The sequence below is a fragment of the Alosa pseudoharengus genome, unplaced genomic scaffold (genome assembly GCF_046254945.1).
Source record: "Alosa pseudoharengus isolate Yale_2024_CS ecotype anadromous, Long Island Sound unplaced genomic scaffold, YU_APseudo_1.1 YU_APseudo_1.1_scf_16, whole genome shotgun sequence".
Taxonomy (NCBI): domain Eukaryota; kingdom Metazoa; phylum Chordata; class Actinopteri; order Clupeiformes; family Clupeidae; genus Alosa; species Alosa pseudoharengus.
In genome coordinates, this window is record NW_027468630.1 from 4212707 (window position 1) to 4230971 (window position 18265).

An 18265-nucleotide genomic window follows, 5' to 3' on the forward strand; every position below is an offset into this window, starting at 1 on the left:
TTGAATGTCTGCCTATTGTTAATCAGAATCAGCTTTATTGGCCAGGTTTGTGTAAACAAACAAGGAATTTGACTCCGGTTAAGCTTTGCTCTCAAAGTACAACACTCGCTTAACATATAAAGAATAAAAACAGAAAGGTCAGTAAGAAATATAAAAACATATATAAAAAAAATACTGTAATAGAAATATAAAAAAGTAACAAGAGTAGTAAGAATAAGTGTATGTGCAGGATGAATAGTATGAAGAGCAGTAGACTATGGCTATGTACACTTGTAAATAAATAGAACACTATGGGTGGGATAGGGTAGTGCAAGTCGCCTACCAGAGGGAAGGAGGTTGAACAGTTTGACCAGGATGTGAGGGGTCTGCAGAGATTTTTGCTGCCTTTTTACCTGATCTTGGGCCGTTACAGGTCCTGGATGGAGGGGTCAGCTCCAATGATCCTCTCTGCAGCCCTAATTGTCAGTTATTGGCATTTTACATTACTGCCATGGTGAACATGTTTCTCCCAAGTCCTTGTGCTTTCTTTTTCTCTGGGGTGTTTTCCAGCAGCAAGAAATTCACAGGTAGGGATTAACGTTACTGGTCATTGATTACCTTTTGCAGTAACCTGCTCACCCACTAGTTGGTGTCATTGTGACGTGCACTGTCCCCTCATTGAATATATTATATGCAGCAGTAAAGCCTTGATTCTATTTGTTGGGATATCACAGTAAACATTATTACAAATGATGCTGGTGAAGACATGACCAAGTTAACAGAAGACCACACAAAAAGTTTTTTTCTTTCTTTATTTTATCCAAATAAATGATATTAATGTTTTGTATATATCAAGACATCTGTATTCATGTACATTGTGTATAAAGTTTATGTACGTTTAAGTTCATCTTAATATTGCATAACAAATTTATTCAAACGGCATGAAATGATACTTCAAGGAACAAAAAGGCAGTTAAGTGATTTTTTAGTGCCAAAAATAAGCTGGCCTCAAAGTTATCTTTTAAAAAAAAAAGGCAAATTTGTTCCAATGTACACATTATTCTATTCTAACATTAATTCCACATGCAGTCCTAAAATTACCTAGTGATTACAAACACTAGAATAGTGTTTTTTTGTTGGTACCCAACATAATCTGGAATTTCTCAAGGAGCATAGAGCCCCCTTCAGTACTGCACCAAAGAGAACACGGAGTGTGGCTTGATCTTGTCTGCTCCATGGAGATCCTTAATCTCAATCACCACCAAACAGCCCATCACATTCGCTTGCTGTTTCTTCATAAGCGCACATGCTGCATTAAGAGTACCTACAAGAGAGAACAGACTTTAAGGATAGTTATAGGATAACATAATATTACACTAAAAACACATTTGGCAGTGCAACACAATAATTCATGGTGCTATTGTTAGGGATGTAACATTGCACTGTGAATAGGTTAAAAATCAATACAAATGTGTGAATACTACAACCGGTTAAGAACAGAATAAGGCATAATGTGCTTTTGATTTCACTTGTTTAACATCAGATTGGTCACGAGATTATTCTAATTTAAAGCAACTTCATCAGGGCGCCAACTACAATAGAATGCCAGTGTTGCAGTCAAGTCACTATGCCTCGAGTCCGAGTCCAGGTTCGAGTCTCCAGTATTCAAGTCCAAGTCATTAAAAAAAATGTCAAGTCAAGTCCGAGTCAAGTCGAGTCGAAATGCAAAACTGACAACCTTCAGGCATTCATGTCTCCAGGCATTTGGCGCCGTTAAAGTTAACATCCGTTATTGTAGGAACATGGCGTGACGTGTGATGTATGACATGAAGCAGTAACATTCCATTGCACTAATATTAATACTAAAAATAATTTAGATATTAAAATCATATACCATATACCAAATAATATTCTAATGCCATATTACAATTATAGCCTAATGAGTCCTCGTCTCAATTTCCGAGTCTGCATGGTCTGAATGTACAAGTCCGAGTTCCAAGTCCAAGTCAAGTCACGAGTCTCTAAATTTAGCTCATAACTCGGAATCGAGTACTAGAACACTGGAATATGCATTAACTGAGACAAGGTGACAGTTCAAACCTTGTGTTCATCTCAGTTTATATCAATAAAGGAATATGTTTCAGTCATAATTTTGTCTGTTAAAAAACAAATATATATTATTATAATATCCCCGGAGCTAATGACCTACTTTCGAAAGTATAAGTATATATACTCTTTTGATCCCGTGAGGGAAATTTGGTCTCTGCATTTATCCCAATCCGTGAGTTAGTGAAACACACTCTGCACACAGTGAACACACAGTGAGGTGAAGCACACACTAATCCCGGCGCAGTGAGCTTCCTGCAACAACAGCGGCGCTCGGGGAGCAGTGAGGGGTTAGGTGCCTTGCTCAAGGGTACTTCGGCCATGGCCTACTGGTCGGGGTTCGAACCGGCAACCCTCCGGCTACAAGTCCGAAGCGCTAACCAGTAGGCCACGGCTGCCCCAACCCCAGTGAACCCCAGGAAGGTACCAGAGACAGGAGAGGAACTTAAACTGGCAAACACTGCATAGGTGGCAAAGTGTGATGAGCCTTTTATGAGTGTCCGTGATCATGTGAAAAACAGGACTTCCCTTCTGGCTTCACCCACTAGGGGGCAGAAGGTGGTAATCAAGTGTATCTGTATTTGCATCTTTGTGTGCATGTCTGCTCACAGACTTAAAAAATACTGGTCTGATTTTCTTCAAATGTCCATACAAGATAGAGCCCCCCCCCCACCCCATCATTCTTTACTGACCAAATATAGGGGCAAATGTCCACCAGCTATTGTTGCTTATGTCAATTGAATGCTTCACAGCAAATCTTCATTCAATATCTGGACATGTAATAATGTCAAAGTGGGGGCCGCGAGGCTGTGCCAAGGGGGCCATAGCAAGTTGGAAGGAAAAATAAAAGCAACAAATACATTTGAAATATTTAAAATATACCTATTACTATCAGGATTGTTATACAATACCATTATAATAATTTGTTGCATATCTGAACATTATATTTTCCATGATAAAGACTGGGAATAATAGTAGAGTGATAGCTCTCATATAGCAGAAAGCCCCAAATGCCATTTTTACACACTGTATGCTCCATCGTGTAGTACTTGTGGCTAAAATAATTATTAGGATTAGCTTAATGTATTTTTACATTTGCAATAGTATTGTCAATGGGTTTAATAACACATCAAGGGGGTCCTTGGCCAGAACCTAGTGGTATTTGGGGGGGCCTTGTCGTGGAAAAGTTTGGGAACCCCTGGTCTAGAGCAGGGGTTCCCAAACTTTTCAACCCGCGACCCCCAAAATAACCGTGCCAGAGACTGGCGACCCCCACTATCCCTGGATGTGACTCAAAAAATAAAATAAAATGTGCGCACCGGCCATACGCACTAGGCTTATCCAAACACGGGCTTAACGACAACACAAAAGAACAGAGCAGCCTGTTATGATTTTACATATAGACAAGGTAGAGTACGTTGCATGATTTTATGAAAGTATAATGTATTGCGACATCAGAAGCAAGTCAAATTTGTAGTTTCTTATGTCTCATTCCATCATTCCATCGGGTAGCGGAACATTCAACTACAGTTCCGCTACCCGATCTGGCAAACTAGCATAGTGCGGTTATAGCCGATAGAGGGTCGCGAAGAGAATGCAGAAGTGCCGTTCACCCTGTTACGAGTTGATGATTTTGCAAACAATATTTTAATGTACAAAAAAATCTTTGGTGTTGCTTTAACAGAAGAATATCTCAGTCAGGGTAATATCCACAAACTGTTGTAAACATACATTGTTGCTGCGCAAATTTACATTTTGGCAACTACGTTTCAGCGTTAATCTCATCTAATGAGATGGATGCGCGCTATGCGCGGAACACAGCAAGTCCATTCTTGGTTTAATTGTGGAGACGGCCACACGGAGATCATCCTCCACATTTAGACGCGATCTGTATTTGTTTTTAATATATGTCAGTGCAAAGAACGGCGTCAGTACGTCCATCGCGGCCTTGGATAGCTGTGGATATTCCCTCTCGACTGAAATTCAGAACTCAGCAAGCGTCTTGGAATTAAAATCTGTCTTTAAAGTGCGGTCACATGACAGCTCAACCAGTGCGTCCTCCATGCCGGCTGACAGATGACTTGCGGTGGTTACAGTGAATGGTGATCTTATCCAGTCATAATTTTTCAGAATTTTATTTTTTCCAAATGTATTTGATTTATGGAAATCATTTCGCGACCCACCCCTCGCTGTCCTGCGACCCCCACTTTGGGAACCCCTGGTCTAGAGGACAAAAGCAAAATATATCTCACCACCAGTGGCCAGCAAGTCATCGATAACTAGAACCTTCTGTCCTGGAGCTACAGCATCTTCCTGAATTTCAGCCTCGGCCTGAAACAAAATAATAATAAAAAACATTTTAAAGTTGATGTGAGAATTAAACCCAGACTCTTAGCCTTGGCCATACTTAAATTTACAATTTGCCCAGGCCAAATGTCAAGCAAATGGGTCATTCCGTGTGAAATCACCCAATTTCAGCACAATTTGGCAGGTGACCCTCTCCGAAAAAATCTGAAAAAAATCACAGGTGTTTGTAGACCAAATCCATGCATAGATCTTAAATAGTATATCTGTATAACTAATCGTTGCGAAACTACAGCCCTTTGAAACTTCAAGTCATTTTAAGCATTGTGGTGAACAATCCTTTTTGTTCAACTTCCAACATTATTGGCTCTTTTAATATTTCACACACATTAGTGAAACTATGTGAATAGAAGTACATTTTCCTGTTGAATTAAAAAATCCAATCGGATCAGACGTATCTTGTGTACTTTCCCCTCTGGAAAGCTCTGAAAATGGCTATAAATTCATAATGTGAAAAGACATCACCTTTGAGGGCTTCTCATTCAAAAAGTATGTGACACAAATTCATCAGATTTTTTTCCTACTCATGTATGTATTATAAAGTCCTGTCCATGCATTAACTTTGGTTGTTATAATTTTCATATTTTCAGAGCATTTTTTTTAAATTGGGCTTGATTTTCAAAAAGCCTGTTTTCATCTTCTCATTTCACCACGTGGACAGTTAACAGGATTTTTTAAAATTTTACCATATATCATTCTGTATGTGAGGATCATCTGCCCAAAAGTTGGGCTTGTTGCTGAGTTTCTTCATTGAGATAAGATTTTATTTAAATATTGTCTATAAATCCACTGAATTTGTACTGGATCTGCAGTACCACTTTGCACCACATGTGGTGCACTTTTAATACAATGGAAGTCAATGGAGTCACTTATTTGCTGCACATATCCAATCTAAACACACAGTTTATGGTTCATAGTTGAATTGCTTTAAATAATTATTGCAACATACTACTCATACATAAATCTTATTTAGAGAAAATAAACTGATCAAGTAAATTACACATAACACTGACTGGTCATACATGCAGCAAGAGGATTTATAATTACCATCTTTGTAACAAGTTTTCTACACCAGCTCCAACCTATCAGTGCCTATATTCAAGAAACAATGGGTTTCTAAAATTCAGTTCATCAAGGTATTTCACTTGATGAAGATGACCATGTGTGTTTCCATCACAAGTATTCATAACAAGGTTTGAGGACTCGTGGATCCAAGAGGCATTCGTAAAAAGATGATAACTCGTTAGTATTGATTTTTCTGCATCTGACAATGCACTGAATTTGAGAAACCCCTTTTTACTTGAATATGTTCCTTTGTGACATTAATTTTCCAACTTCTTTCCCAGATCACATGGAGACAAAGCACTGATCTCCATCGTGATGCTCTTTGTCTGTGTATCACAGAGGACTGCATCCCATGCATATGACAATAGATATAGACTTTGCCTAACCAGCTGGCTACTAATTATTAAAGTGCTCACATAGGCACTGATAGGTTGAAGCTGGTGTAGAAAACTTGTTACAAAGATGGTAATTATGCTAAATCCTCTTGTATGATTCATGTATGATGACCAGTCAGTCTTACTCTATGTGTGTATAATTTACTTGATCAGTTTATTTTCTCTAGATAAGATTTATGTATGAGTAGTAGTATGTTGTTAATGTTGCAATAATTATTTGGAGAAATTCAACTATGAACCATAAACTGTGTGTTTAGATTGGATATGTGCAGCAAACAAGTGACTCTCTTACTCTTCCATTGACTTCCATTGTATTAAAAGAGCACCACATGTGGTGCAAAGTGGTACTGCAGATAAAGTACAAATTCAGTGGATTTATAGACAATATTTGTAAAAAATCTTATCTCAATGAAGAAACTCAGCAACAAGCCCAAATTTTGGGCAGACGATCCTCACATACAGAATGATATATGGTAAAATTTTAAAAAATCCTGTTAACTGTCCACGTGGTGAAATGAGAAGATGAAAACGGGCTTTTTGAAAATCAAGCCCAATTTAATAAAAATGCTCTGACAATATGATAATGTTAACAACCAAAGTTAATGCATGGACATGACCTTATAATCCATACATGAGTGGGAAAAAAATCTGATGAATTTGTCACATACTTTTTGAATGAGAAGCTCTCAAAGGTGGTGATGTTTTTTCACATAAAGAATTTATAGCCATTTTCAGAGCTTTGCAGAGGGGGGATTACACAAGATACACCTGATTTGATCGGATTGTTTAATTCAACAGGAAAATGTACTTCTATTAACATAGTTTCACTAATCTGTGTGAAATACCAAAAGAGCCAATAATGTTGGAAGTTGAACAAAAAGGATTGTTCACCATGATGCTTAAAATGACTTGAAACTTCAACTTCTGTACTTCTGTAGTTTTGGAACCATTAGTGATACAGATATACTATTTAAGATTTATGCATAGGTTTGGTCTACAAACACCTGTGATTTTTTTCAGATTTTTTTGGGAGAGGGTGACCTGCCAGCCACTGGGTGATTTGACACGGAATGACCCAAATGCTATACCAAACAATTAACTCACAGAAAACGTGTATGAGAAACAGTGTAATCAAGATTAAGATCTATGATTGGTTGTTTACAATTATAACGGAAATCGGAACACTTAAAACATTGTGGTTAAAAAAAAAAAGACAGTCGTTCCAGTAGTGAGGCTTACCTTGCCATATTCTAGATCGTAAGCCACTGAGACCGCGGGCCCTGGCAGCTTGCCTCGCTTTCGCACGAGAGCAAAGCCTATCCCTAACCTTTGAGCCAGCAGTGGCCCAAAGAGGAACCCACGTGCGTCCAACCCTGGGCATTTAAACAGAACATAAACTATCAAGTGCACATTTTTTAAATTGTAAACTCGAGTGCATGCAGGCTGATATACAATCAAAAACAAAAAACGAAGTAATATACAAACCGCAAGCCTGCATCAAATGCACAATACTGTAAAAATGTTCTGGGATTTACGTAACAGTCGCCGTAGTGCATAGGGTACTGCTGTGTTGCAACACACTCACCCACGATAAGCTCTACGTCTTGATGATTTTGTCGGACATATTCCTCGAACAAGTCAATGACGGCAGTAAGGGACTTCGGGTCTTTAAGTATTGGGCAAATGTCTCTGAAACGTAGGCGAACTTTAAGTAAAATCTCTGACACCTGACTCGTGAACCATCTTCCGTTATCAAACAATCACTGGTAGGCCTACTACTGTAAATTATACATTTTCACCAATTTTCTGTCACATTATATTTGGTGCACACTACATGAAAATACTACTGACTTTTAAACCCTGTTTAACCTAATTCGTTACCGCTGCCTGTTAGCTAAATGTGTTTTAGCTCATTCTATGAATCTTGCTCAAGTAATGTAAAGCACCCTGCTGAAATTGAAACTCACCTGAATAATATGCCCTTGGTTGGGAAGTCTGGAAATGCACGTATCGATTCATTTATGCGTTTAAGTTTCTCCTCTCTTGTGCTGTCTGCCATATTCAATATGAGCCTACCATAAGCTATCACTATTCAAACGAGGGCAGTAGGCTGGAGTACTCGAAATCACATTTCCGCGTTCAGCCACGTGGTGATGAAATTACGTCCACATACGTCACTTGTAAACACACCTCATTTGGAAGATCCGTCTGGTCCACTGTCATTTTCAGCGAAATCCTCAAGGAGGACAGAGCCTATATTTGACAAGTAGAAATGGAAATTCTTTAGTATTATTCTTTCTATTTGCACTCATTACATGATCGGGTATCCCAAATCAGAGGTCCACATATCACCCACCGCTTGCCACAGAAAATCTGACACCTAAACTTGGCTACAGACCAAATATGGACAGACCAGAGATCAGCACCATTTTTTTTATTCTTATCCATTTTTCTTATCCAAGTGAACTCATCTACTTGTACAAATCTGGGGAGAGAAATGTTGAAAATGAACAGAATACACAATACTACACAGGGACATTTACTACTATGTTCCGATCAATTCCATACTCATCAAATGAAGTACATGTTTTTACAAATACTACACAGGGACATTTACTACTATGTTCCGATCAATTCCATACTCATCAAATGAAGTACATGTTTTTACAAAATGTACCCAAACTTCCCCTCATATACTGTCACAGCTCAGTTCAAGTTTGTTTTTCACATTTACACAGACAATCATAGAAAGTCATTTTGGTTAAAAACATTCTCGGGTTCGCCATAAAAATTCTGAGGGGATGATGGGAATCTCTGGCTGTTTGACACCATCAAAAGGCAGGGCACTGCCAAAGACATATGCAGGCAGATCTTGGATCAGTGTGGCCAATCACACTTCCACGGCTGTGACTTCGGGGGTGTCAGGCACTTCCCGAGCTTCTCACACCCAGGAGGAGACCAGTTCTGTGGGACAAAACGAGCCGTCATGTCATTTCATTTCACTTACACCTGGGGGCGCTATTGTAACATATAAAGAAGAGAAGGTCCAACATCATTATAGGTTTCTTTTGCGACTATTACCAATGTATGAGAATACAAATTACCCTGAACAAAGAGGTGGTTCACAAACAGTTTATGGATTCTGCAGAAAGAGAGTGCATATGTCCTAACCTCCACTGTATGAAAATTTACCCTCTACATAACTTTGTAATTTTCTTTTATAGCTACAATAGAGGTGAGCATAAGGTCAGGGATGTGGAGGATATGATAGGATATGCATTAGGATACAAATACTTTCCAAAACAGGTATGACTAAAGAGGAAGAATAAGTCAATTTCTCTATTGCTACCTAGAAACCTGTTTAAATTATATTATAACCCCAATTCCAAAAAGCTGGGAGGCTGTGTAAAATGTAAATAAAAACCCAAATTTCATTGCAAAAGGACACAGACAATATATATTGAAATGGACCAATTTGACTATTTCAGGAAAATTAGATGTTCATGGTCAACTGATGGGTATAAGAGCATCCCAGAGAGGCAAGGCAAGATGCAGAGGTTTTCATCACTCTGTGAAAACAACAATAGAAGAATAATGCTCCTCAATGTGACATTTGGGGACTTCATCATCTATAGAACATAATATTAAAATATTCATCATCTATAGAACATAATATTAAAATATTCAGAGAAATATTTCTACACAAGGGGCATGACAGGGCTGAAAGACAATATTGGATAGCTATGATCTTTGTGGCCTCAGATGGCACTGCTTTAAATACAGACCTGTTTCTATAAAGAACATCCTTGTATGGGCTAAGGAAAACATCTAATAACCACTGTCTATGAACAGAGTCTGATGTTCCATTTACACATGCTGGTTACAACTCTACCATGCCAAGAAGAACCATATTTAGACATGATCCAGAAATACTGCTGTCTAATCTGGGCCTGAGCTGATTTAAGATGAAGCAAAGTGGAAAACTGTCCTGTGGTTAGACCAAACAAAATGTGTAATTCTTTTTGGAACTCATGGACTCTGCATCCTCTGGGTTAAGAGGAGAGGAATCGTCTAACTTGTTAAAGTGCATAGTTCAAAAGCCAGCATCTAGGATGCTATGGGGGTGCATCCTTGCCTAAGGCATGGGCAGCGTGCACATCTGGAAATACACAATTAATTCTGAATGGTATATAGAGTTTTTGCTGAATGAATGCTGAAAGATATTTTACAGGTTTTCCATCTGAACAACATCTTTTTCAGAGAAGACTTTCAATATTGCAGGAAAACAATGCTAAACTGTATTCTGCACATGTTATAATATATGTCTCTATATAGTAGAAGAGTCCAGGTGCTAAATGGGCCTGCTTATAGTCCAGACCTGTCACACTATAGGTGCAACAACTAGTGAAAAACACAATTACAAAGACCCCAGACTGTTGAGCAGCTAAAATCCTATATTGGGCAAGAATAGGGCAACATTTCATTCTCAAAACTCCAGCAACTGGTTTCCTCAGTTGCCTAATGTTTACAGACTGTTTAAAGAAGAGGTGATTAACGTTTACAGACTGTTAAAAGAAGAGGTGATTAACGTTTACAGACTATTTAAAGAAGAGGTGATTAACGTTTACAGACTGTTAAAAGAAGAGGTGAGACAACACAGAGGTCAACATGTCCATCCCAACTTTTGAGACGTGCCGCTGCCAACAAATTTAACACATATTTTCTAGGAAATAACATTTCTCAGTTTCAACAATTAAAATTATGTCTTTGCACTTTCCAATTAAATATAGGGTGTACATGATTTGCAAATCATAGTATTCTGTCTTTATTTACATTTTACACAGCGTCCCAACTTTTTGTTAACTAAGTGAATGTGCCTTGTATACCAAGACAGAATCTGATGTTCAGCCATGTTCCCTAAAAGGCGCTGCGAACTCTTCCATCCTTACCATGACAGCCAGGTCACACATGTTGAGCTGAGGCATGCCAGGCACCAGGGTCTGCTTGTGCTCCTCTACTATTGGGCCGATGTGCTTCAAAACAGCCATGTACTCTTTGCTAAGAACGCTGAAACACAGTGAAGACAGATCAAATCATCAACCACAGCAACTCAGGAGGAGCAGGTCAGGTGTTAGATGAGGCTTTTCTAGCAGTCATACACCCTGCCATGGTTAAAATAATTTTTCAAAAAAAGATTTGGCTATTCAGAATATTAAGGCATTTTTATTGTCTACACCATATACCGTTAAAGTGTTGAAAACATCAATTCAATTCAAGCAAATGGACATAAATTGTTAATGGTAATGTGTTGTTGGCACACCTACTTTGTGACCCCAAATTATTATCATCATATAGCCCCCCCCCCCCCCCCCCCACACACACACACACACACACTCCACCATCACCCACACACCCAGACCGACACACATGCATAACATGCCCTCAGGACAAATCTCCATAGAATTGTCCATGTCTCTCCTCCCTCTCCATTCAATTATTTTTATTGGACACTGCGGAACAGACTTGCACATCATTATAATCAGTGTGGAAATCACCAGGGCTTAAGCCTTTCAAAGGAACGCCACCCTCAATAGAACCTGTAGGGTCAATGAGCTCCCTTCGTGTGCGTGCAAGACAGCCCCACCCCGCCTCAACTCTCACAGACCCAGATGCACAGACACACACAGACACACACACACAAACACACACACACACAGAGCTAGCCAAATATTACCACTGCAATTACCTCCATAATGTGGTCACACGAAGCACCTGTGTCTGTACACTCCCTCTGGCCCACTCTGTCTCTTAAGCCAGCTCTCTGATTGGTCCCAAGGGGAGGATTACTTTGTATATATGTGAACGTGTGTGTGTGTGTGTGTGTGTGTGTGTGTGTGTGTGTGTTGGTGTGTGTGTGTGTGTGTGTGAGTGTGAGCACCAGTGCGAGGTGAAGTGTCAATTAGTGTAATAACCTCAGGCCCTGTCCAGCTCGCACCTCCCGCCCCCCTGAGTCCCACTCCCCTGAGTCCCGCTTTCCTGAGGGGCCGCTGGCCTTCCACCACAGTCCAGCACCTGCTCCCCGGTCGTCCCCACCCCCACATCCACCCCCACATCCACCCCCTCTCCCTGCACACACTCTTCTCAGTCACCAACATATTACTAACACTGGACTAGCCCTAATACAAAACAATTGTTCAATCTCAACTACAACAAAACAAATGACCCAACTAATTCAAATACAGACTGAATGCAGATATATGTCAAAGTGTTCCCCCTTCCTGCCCCACTCCCACCCTCAGCCCCATTACCCAGCTCTCCCTGCACACACTCTCCCCTCCTCATTCACCAACACAACACTCCAAATAACTGATCCGTCTGAATTATCACAACACTACTATCCAGCAACTGTTCTATCGGAACAACCAAATGTACCTTTTGTTTTGCCTAGCAGTATTTGCTGCACGTCTAAAACCTGATACAATGAATGGGTACATTCTATTCAACACACCTCCATTACTCGATTACTTCAGTCCATTAGTGGGTGCCACCTTCATCTCAAACACAGAATTAAACCAGTGACAGCTTGAAAACATCTAGTTCCACATACAAGCACTGAACAAAGGGGTTTTGCTGCTGGGCGGGTTGGTAGGGTACATGCTTTCTGCTCATCGGAAGCCCTCAACCCCTCGTCGTTAATCAATAATTAACAGTATAGCATGTTTATTTATATGCCCGGCCACTTACAAACAATGAAAAAGCCATTGTCAGCAAGGCACAGTCATTATCATCCCTATAACCCTTAGCTTCACTTGTGCGACTGTGGAAAACAGAGAGAGAGAAAGGGGATTAGAATAAAACCCGAATGCAAATGAAGGCTTTTGATTTATAATGCATGACACCCAGAGGGGCCAACCAGCATTGCTCAGGTGTGTCACCATACTGATTATAGATGCATTACCCCTGATAGTCTGTTTGTCCATGCAAACACACACACACACACACACACACACACACACACACACACACACACAATACAATACAAGTCTTCATGAAGTTATGTGGTTCTGACTGCAAAGTACAAATGTATAAAATCCTTTCATCACACATGAGATACAGATCAGTGGTTATACACATTTAAGTGCAATGTGTGTCTGCTGGTGTGCATCAAAAAATGAGGGGAGAACAGAGAAATAGACATTAGATGGTTCAGATAAACGGCCCAACAAGCCTGCACACACACACACGCACACACATAGACGCACACACACACACACTGCAGAAAGGAGGAGATTGGGCTGAAAAAACAATTAAGTATCGGAGGCCTTTCTATCCCTCTGCAGCCTCCTCCATTCCCCTGTTTGGAGATGGAGAAATGCTGCGGGTGGGTGGGGGTGAGAGGGGGCTTATTGATTGGGAGTTGAAGTGCTGCTTGGCAGCAGATGAGGCTAAAGTGGGCGGGCTGGCTGGCTGACTGGCTGGCGTGTTACTCAGCGCAGCTCATGCGCTAGAGAGCTCCTCTCACACTGCCAATGGGAGCACTTGAGGAAGGGTGGGGACTAACCCTGCTGATGGGAGCACTGTAAGAAGGGTGGGGACTAACCCTGCTGATGGGAGCACTGTAAGAAGAGTGGGGACTAACCCTGCTGATGGGAGCACTGGAAGAAGGGTGGGGACTAACCCTGCTGATGGGAGCACTGGAGGAAGGGTGGGGACTAACCCTGCTGATGGGAGCACTGTAAGAAGGGTGGGGACTAACCCTGCTGATGGGAGCACTGTAAGAAGGGTGGGGACTAACCCTGCTGATGGCTGATGTCAAACACTGAACACGGTGTGCTGTGCTGCTATGTACATAGTTTAGTAATCATGCACATTGAGCTACCAAGATCTCCTTCATGAAACACTCACCCCATTCATGTCAGGTTGAATGGCAGCATGTCAACCTTCTCCTGAATAAGTAAAAAAAAAACTATATCCCTTCTCGTATACATTGAAAATGGACAGACAGACATGATTCTCATTAAACCATTCCAGCGGTCATTCTGAATCAGAAAGGGAATATTCTAGTACAGTATGTATGCATTTAGAATAGAAGTCTTTATTTAAGGAGTTGAACTTGTGTGAAGTGCACATTGTTTAAAGTCAGCGTAGGTTGATTAATTTCTACGGGAGGCTGGAGTTCTTTAGTCTGGCCCCGCCCACCAAGGTCTTCTTTCAGGGAGACCTAGTCTGGAACACCATAGTTCATAACCGTTTCCCTCAGATCTAGTCTGGAACACCATAGTTCATAACCGTTTCCCTCAGACAAGAACAACGTCAGGCCAATCAGCCACGAGTGGGGAAGACAAAACCGAAATGTATTGAGATCAAACAGAAGCATCAACACCTGCAAACATGATTTCAAAGTTAGTGCCCTTCACGATGCCAGTTTTGGAAACGTTTCTCAATCAAGAGTCACCAGACTCTATTCACTTTGTGAGTGAGTTTGGATTTTTCCAGGCTAGGAGTTCTTCATCTTTGAGGGAAATGTATGCAAAAAAGACCAGCCCCCTGTGTATGTAAAAGTGTCTACATCTACATACAAATTCTTTTGTTTGCCATTTGGTCATATTACCTCATAACCTCACTACATGATAATTTCAGTTATGCTAAATACTATATGATTTCCGTTATGCTAAATACTATATGATTTCAGTTATGCTAAATACTATATGATCAGTTCAGTTATGCTAAATACTATATGATTTCAGTTATGCTAAATACTATATGATTTCAGTTATGCTAAATACTATATGATTTCAGTTATGCTAAATACTAGAATACTTACTTGATACACTATTAAATCAAGATCACCACCATAAATGATTATGGCAGTATACCGTAATATAAAACAAACAATATAAAAAAAAAAAACAATCCGTCATCGACTTCATCGATATGTTGCACCAGTTCATTACATTTGGATATTCTGTGCTTAATATTATCCATAGTTTCCCAACATTTCCCTTTCTTAGTAAATGAGATGTTCTATTGACTAGAGACAATAGGCAGTTGATTGAGCTAGAGGCAGCATTCACACCATTACATTACTCCTCAAAGCTCAAAGCTATGCCCACGGCACAGCCTATGACCTCACCGGTATTTCCATGAAAGATATCTAATTAATAGTGTGAGCCCTTTTTAGGCTCTTCAGGCATGAATAATTAAATACATATCTTACTTTAGTCCACAATTTGTAAATCTTTTTGTATTATTCTGTCAATATGCTTGAAAATAGTGTGGTCGATTTTTGTTTCCACATTTATGGCATCCTCCCTTGACTACATCTGTGGTTGGGGAGTTTTAGCCCAATATACTGTAATGATCTGAGCCTAGCTGTATGACTGTACTCCCATAATGCTGTGCGTGTGTGTGTGTATAATGTTGATGTGGTTGTAGTATGAGTAGTGGCGTTTGCCTTGTTGTGTATGTGTTAGCTGGTATGGTCTTTCTTTGTGTTGTACCTCATGTGTTTATCCCGTGTATTGTATGTGACTACCCTGTTTGTGTATCGTGCTTGTTTAATTGACCTCCCTTGTGTTGCCTGTTTTATGACGTTCGTGTGTTTTGGTGCGAAACCAATAAAGACCATTTTGAGACAACCTTGCAGATTGTTACATTGGTGTCAGAAGTGGGATGACGACCCCTACTGGACGGGAGGAGAAAGCTGTAACTGATTACCTGGCGATGATGAGTTTCCTGCCAAGACGGCTCTTCGACAGCACGCTCGCCCATGGCCACCTGCTGAGCCAAGCAGACGGAGCCAGCCTGCAGCGTGACCGTGATGAAGAGACCCGCCCCCGGCCACAGGAGGAAAGGAACCGGGCTGATGACAGCATCCCGCCACTTGAACCCGCTCCACACGGGAGCGATGGAAACCGGCCGGTCCTCGGTGCGACGGCGGCGGTAGAAGGGCGCCCCAGCGTAAAGTTGCCCCACTACAATGGCGAAAGGCCACTGGCGACATACCTGGTACAGGTCCGGCTGGCAGCCGAGCTGAATGGCTGGTCGGCGGAGAGAACGGGCGTACAGGTGGCGTTGGCCCTGGAGGGGGAAGCGCTACAAGTATTAGAAGACCTGCCACCGGCGGAGCAAGTAAGCTGGACTGCAATCGAAGCAGCTCTGCAACGACGATTCGGCCAGAGAATCTTCATCAGCGATGCCAAAGAACAACTCGCTTCCAGACGGCGACACAAAGACGAGAGACTGGGCAAGTTCGCGGCTGACCTGCAGCTGTATGCCCGGCGGGGCTACCCAACGTACAGCCAGGGTCTACATGAAGAGATGGCACTGGAAGCGTTCGTGCGAGGCATCCACCCAGAGCGGCTAAAAGAACACCTTCGCCTGAGTGCCCCCAGCTCGCTGTCCGTGGCACTCGCGGAAGCCGAACGGGTGGAAAACATCTTCCGCACAACAGAGTTGCGGCATTGCGCACGCCAGATATCGATGGAGGAAGACGGGGAGGAACTGGAGGTGACGCGGCAGACCACGGCACAGCCACCACAACGGCGCCCACGCGAGTGGAAGAGGCCGGCCAGCGGAGACGGATGCCACCGGTGTGGCGAGCTGGGGCACATCGCGTGGTACTGCCCAGCCCCGGCACCCCTCAAGCTCGCACCCCAGCAGTTACTAGAAGAAGGTGGCACGGCGGGAGGGGCTATGGATTGCATTCGGCTGGGCCGGCTCGGCCAAACCAGAGGACTGTATGTGGACTGCACGCTGGATGGGACTCGGTGTCGCGCCTTGATCGATACTGGCTCCACCATCTCGCTTGTGCGCCCCGGTCTTTTACCCGACACGCTGGTAGCCAGACCCAGAGGCTGGGAAAAGACAAAAACGCGCATCACGACAGTTACCGGAGAGCGAGCGGAACTGTATGGACAAAAGTTGGTGTGCGTGTGCATCAACGGTGAGACGGCAAGCCGCCGGCTTTGGTTGGCTAGCATTCAGGATGATTGCATTCTCGGCCTGGACGTGCTAGAGAAATGGGGGGCTGTGGTGGACATTTCCCGGTTCACACTACACTTGGGGACGAGCAGCGTAGTGTTGCACACGGCAGGGAAAACAGAGCATGAAGTGCGGAGAGCTGGCGCGACGAAGAACTCTCCAACTCGCTCCACACAAGTCCGCAGGAAGCGAACTCGCAAAGAGTACTCGTCATCCCGGACTCCGCCCCTCCCCACACAAGCCCGCGAAACTCAAGCCCGCGAAAACAACAGGTCTCATCCAGGTCCGCTTGCTGAGTCTCCGCCCCTCCCCACACAAGCCCGCGAAAACAACAGGCCTCATCCAGGTCCGCTCGCTGAGGCCGCCACTCCTCAGCTTACGCCCACCAGGGAGAAGCCAAGAGAGCGGGTTGAGCAAACACCACTCTCCGCTCAGAGAGCGCGGCCCTCTTTAGAGACAAGGCAAGCCGTAAATGAACTCTGCACTCGTAGCTGTGAGGGGCTGAGTGAAGCACAGGGTAGCCAGGTGCGGAGACTACTAGCAGCGTACACCGATATCTTCGCTGCAAGAGACGAGGACTGCACCCGAACGAGCCTGGTCCAACACGATATCGACACCGGAAATGCTCGGCCCATCCGACTTCAGCCTCATCGCTTACCGTTCGCCAAACGACAAGCAGCTGAAGAAAAGATCAAGGAAATGGCCGCGGCAGGAGTGATAGAGCCAAGCAGTAGTCCCTGGGCTGCGCCGGCTGTACTCGTCCGGAAGAAGGACGGCTCGTGGCGGTTCTGTGTTGACTACAGGCGCCTCAACCAGGTAACCCGGAAAGACTCCTACCCGCTCCCCCGCATTGACGATGCGCTGGACAGCATTGCCGGCTCCTGCTGGTTTAGCTCGCTGGACTTACGCAGTGGCTACTGGCAGATTGAGCTAGCCCCGGAAGCTCGCCCGAAGACGGCGTTCACCATCGGGCAAGGGCTGTGGCAGTTCCGGGTACTTCCGTTCGGCCTATGCAACGGGCCAGCGAACTTCGAGCGACTGATGGAGCGTGTCCTGGCGGGCATTCCACGAACATGCTGCGTGGTTTACCTGGACGACATCCTGTGTCATGCAACGGACTTCACCGGTGCCATAGGACATCTGGAAAAGGTGTTCGACGCAATACGAGGTGCTGGGCTCAAACTGCACCCGAAAAAGTGCCACCTGTTCCGAAGGCAAACCGGGTTCCTGGGCCATGTCGTGGGGGCCGCCGGAGTGGCCACCGACCCAGCTAAGGTGGAGACGGTGAGGCGTTGGCCTGTTCCACGCGACGGTGCTGAGCTACGGAGCTTCCTGGGCCTGGCGTCATATTACCGGCGTTTCATTCGGGACTT

The 18265-nt window shown here is 43.1% G+C and overlaps 2 protein-coding genes across 3 annotated transcripts in view; both read right to left on the reverse strand.

Moving 5' to 3' along the window:
• Positions 1 to 1004: 1004 nt before the first annotated feature.
• On the reverse strand, positions 1005 to 8041 carry aprt (adenine phosphoribosyltransferase). Its single transcript, XM_076286776.1, has 5 exons — positions 7877 to 8041; positions 7495 to 7598; positions 7149 to 7282; positions 4338 to 4416; positions 1005 to 1303 (listed from the first exon to the last, which is right to left on the reverse strand). Exons 1-5 carry the CDS (start codon positions 7966 to 7968, stop codon positions 1164 to 1166), a joined length of 549 nt encoding a protein of 182 aa, XP_076142891.1. The 5' UTR covers positions 7969 to 8041; the 3' UTR covers positions 1005 to 1163.
• Positions 8042 to 8356: 315 nt separating this feature from the next.
• galns (galactosamine (N-acetyl)-6-sulfatase) overlaps positions 8357 to 18265 on the reverse strand; it is a 41825-nt gene continuing 31916 nt past the window's right edge. Inside the window, exons 13-14 of one of the 2 annotated variants that reach the window (XM_076286774.1) lie at positions 10859 to 10976; positions 8357 to 8873 (exon numbers count right to left, since the gene is read on the reverse strand). In XM_076286774.1, the coding sequence (XP_076142889.1) occupies positions 8787 to 8873; positions 10859 to 10976 (205 nt within the window). In that variant the 3' untranslated portion in view covers positions 8357 to 8786. Of the gene's footprint in view, positions 8874 to 10858; positions 10977 to 18265 lie in introns of those variants that run through there. The other variant, XR_012987253.1, reaches the window with a different exon arrangement.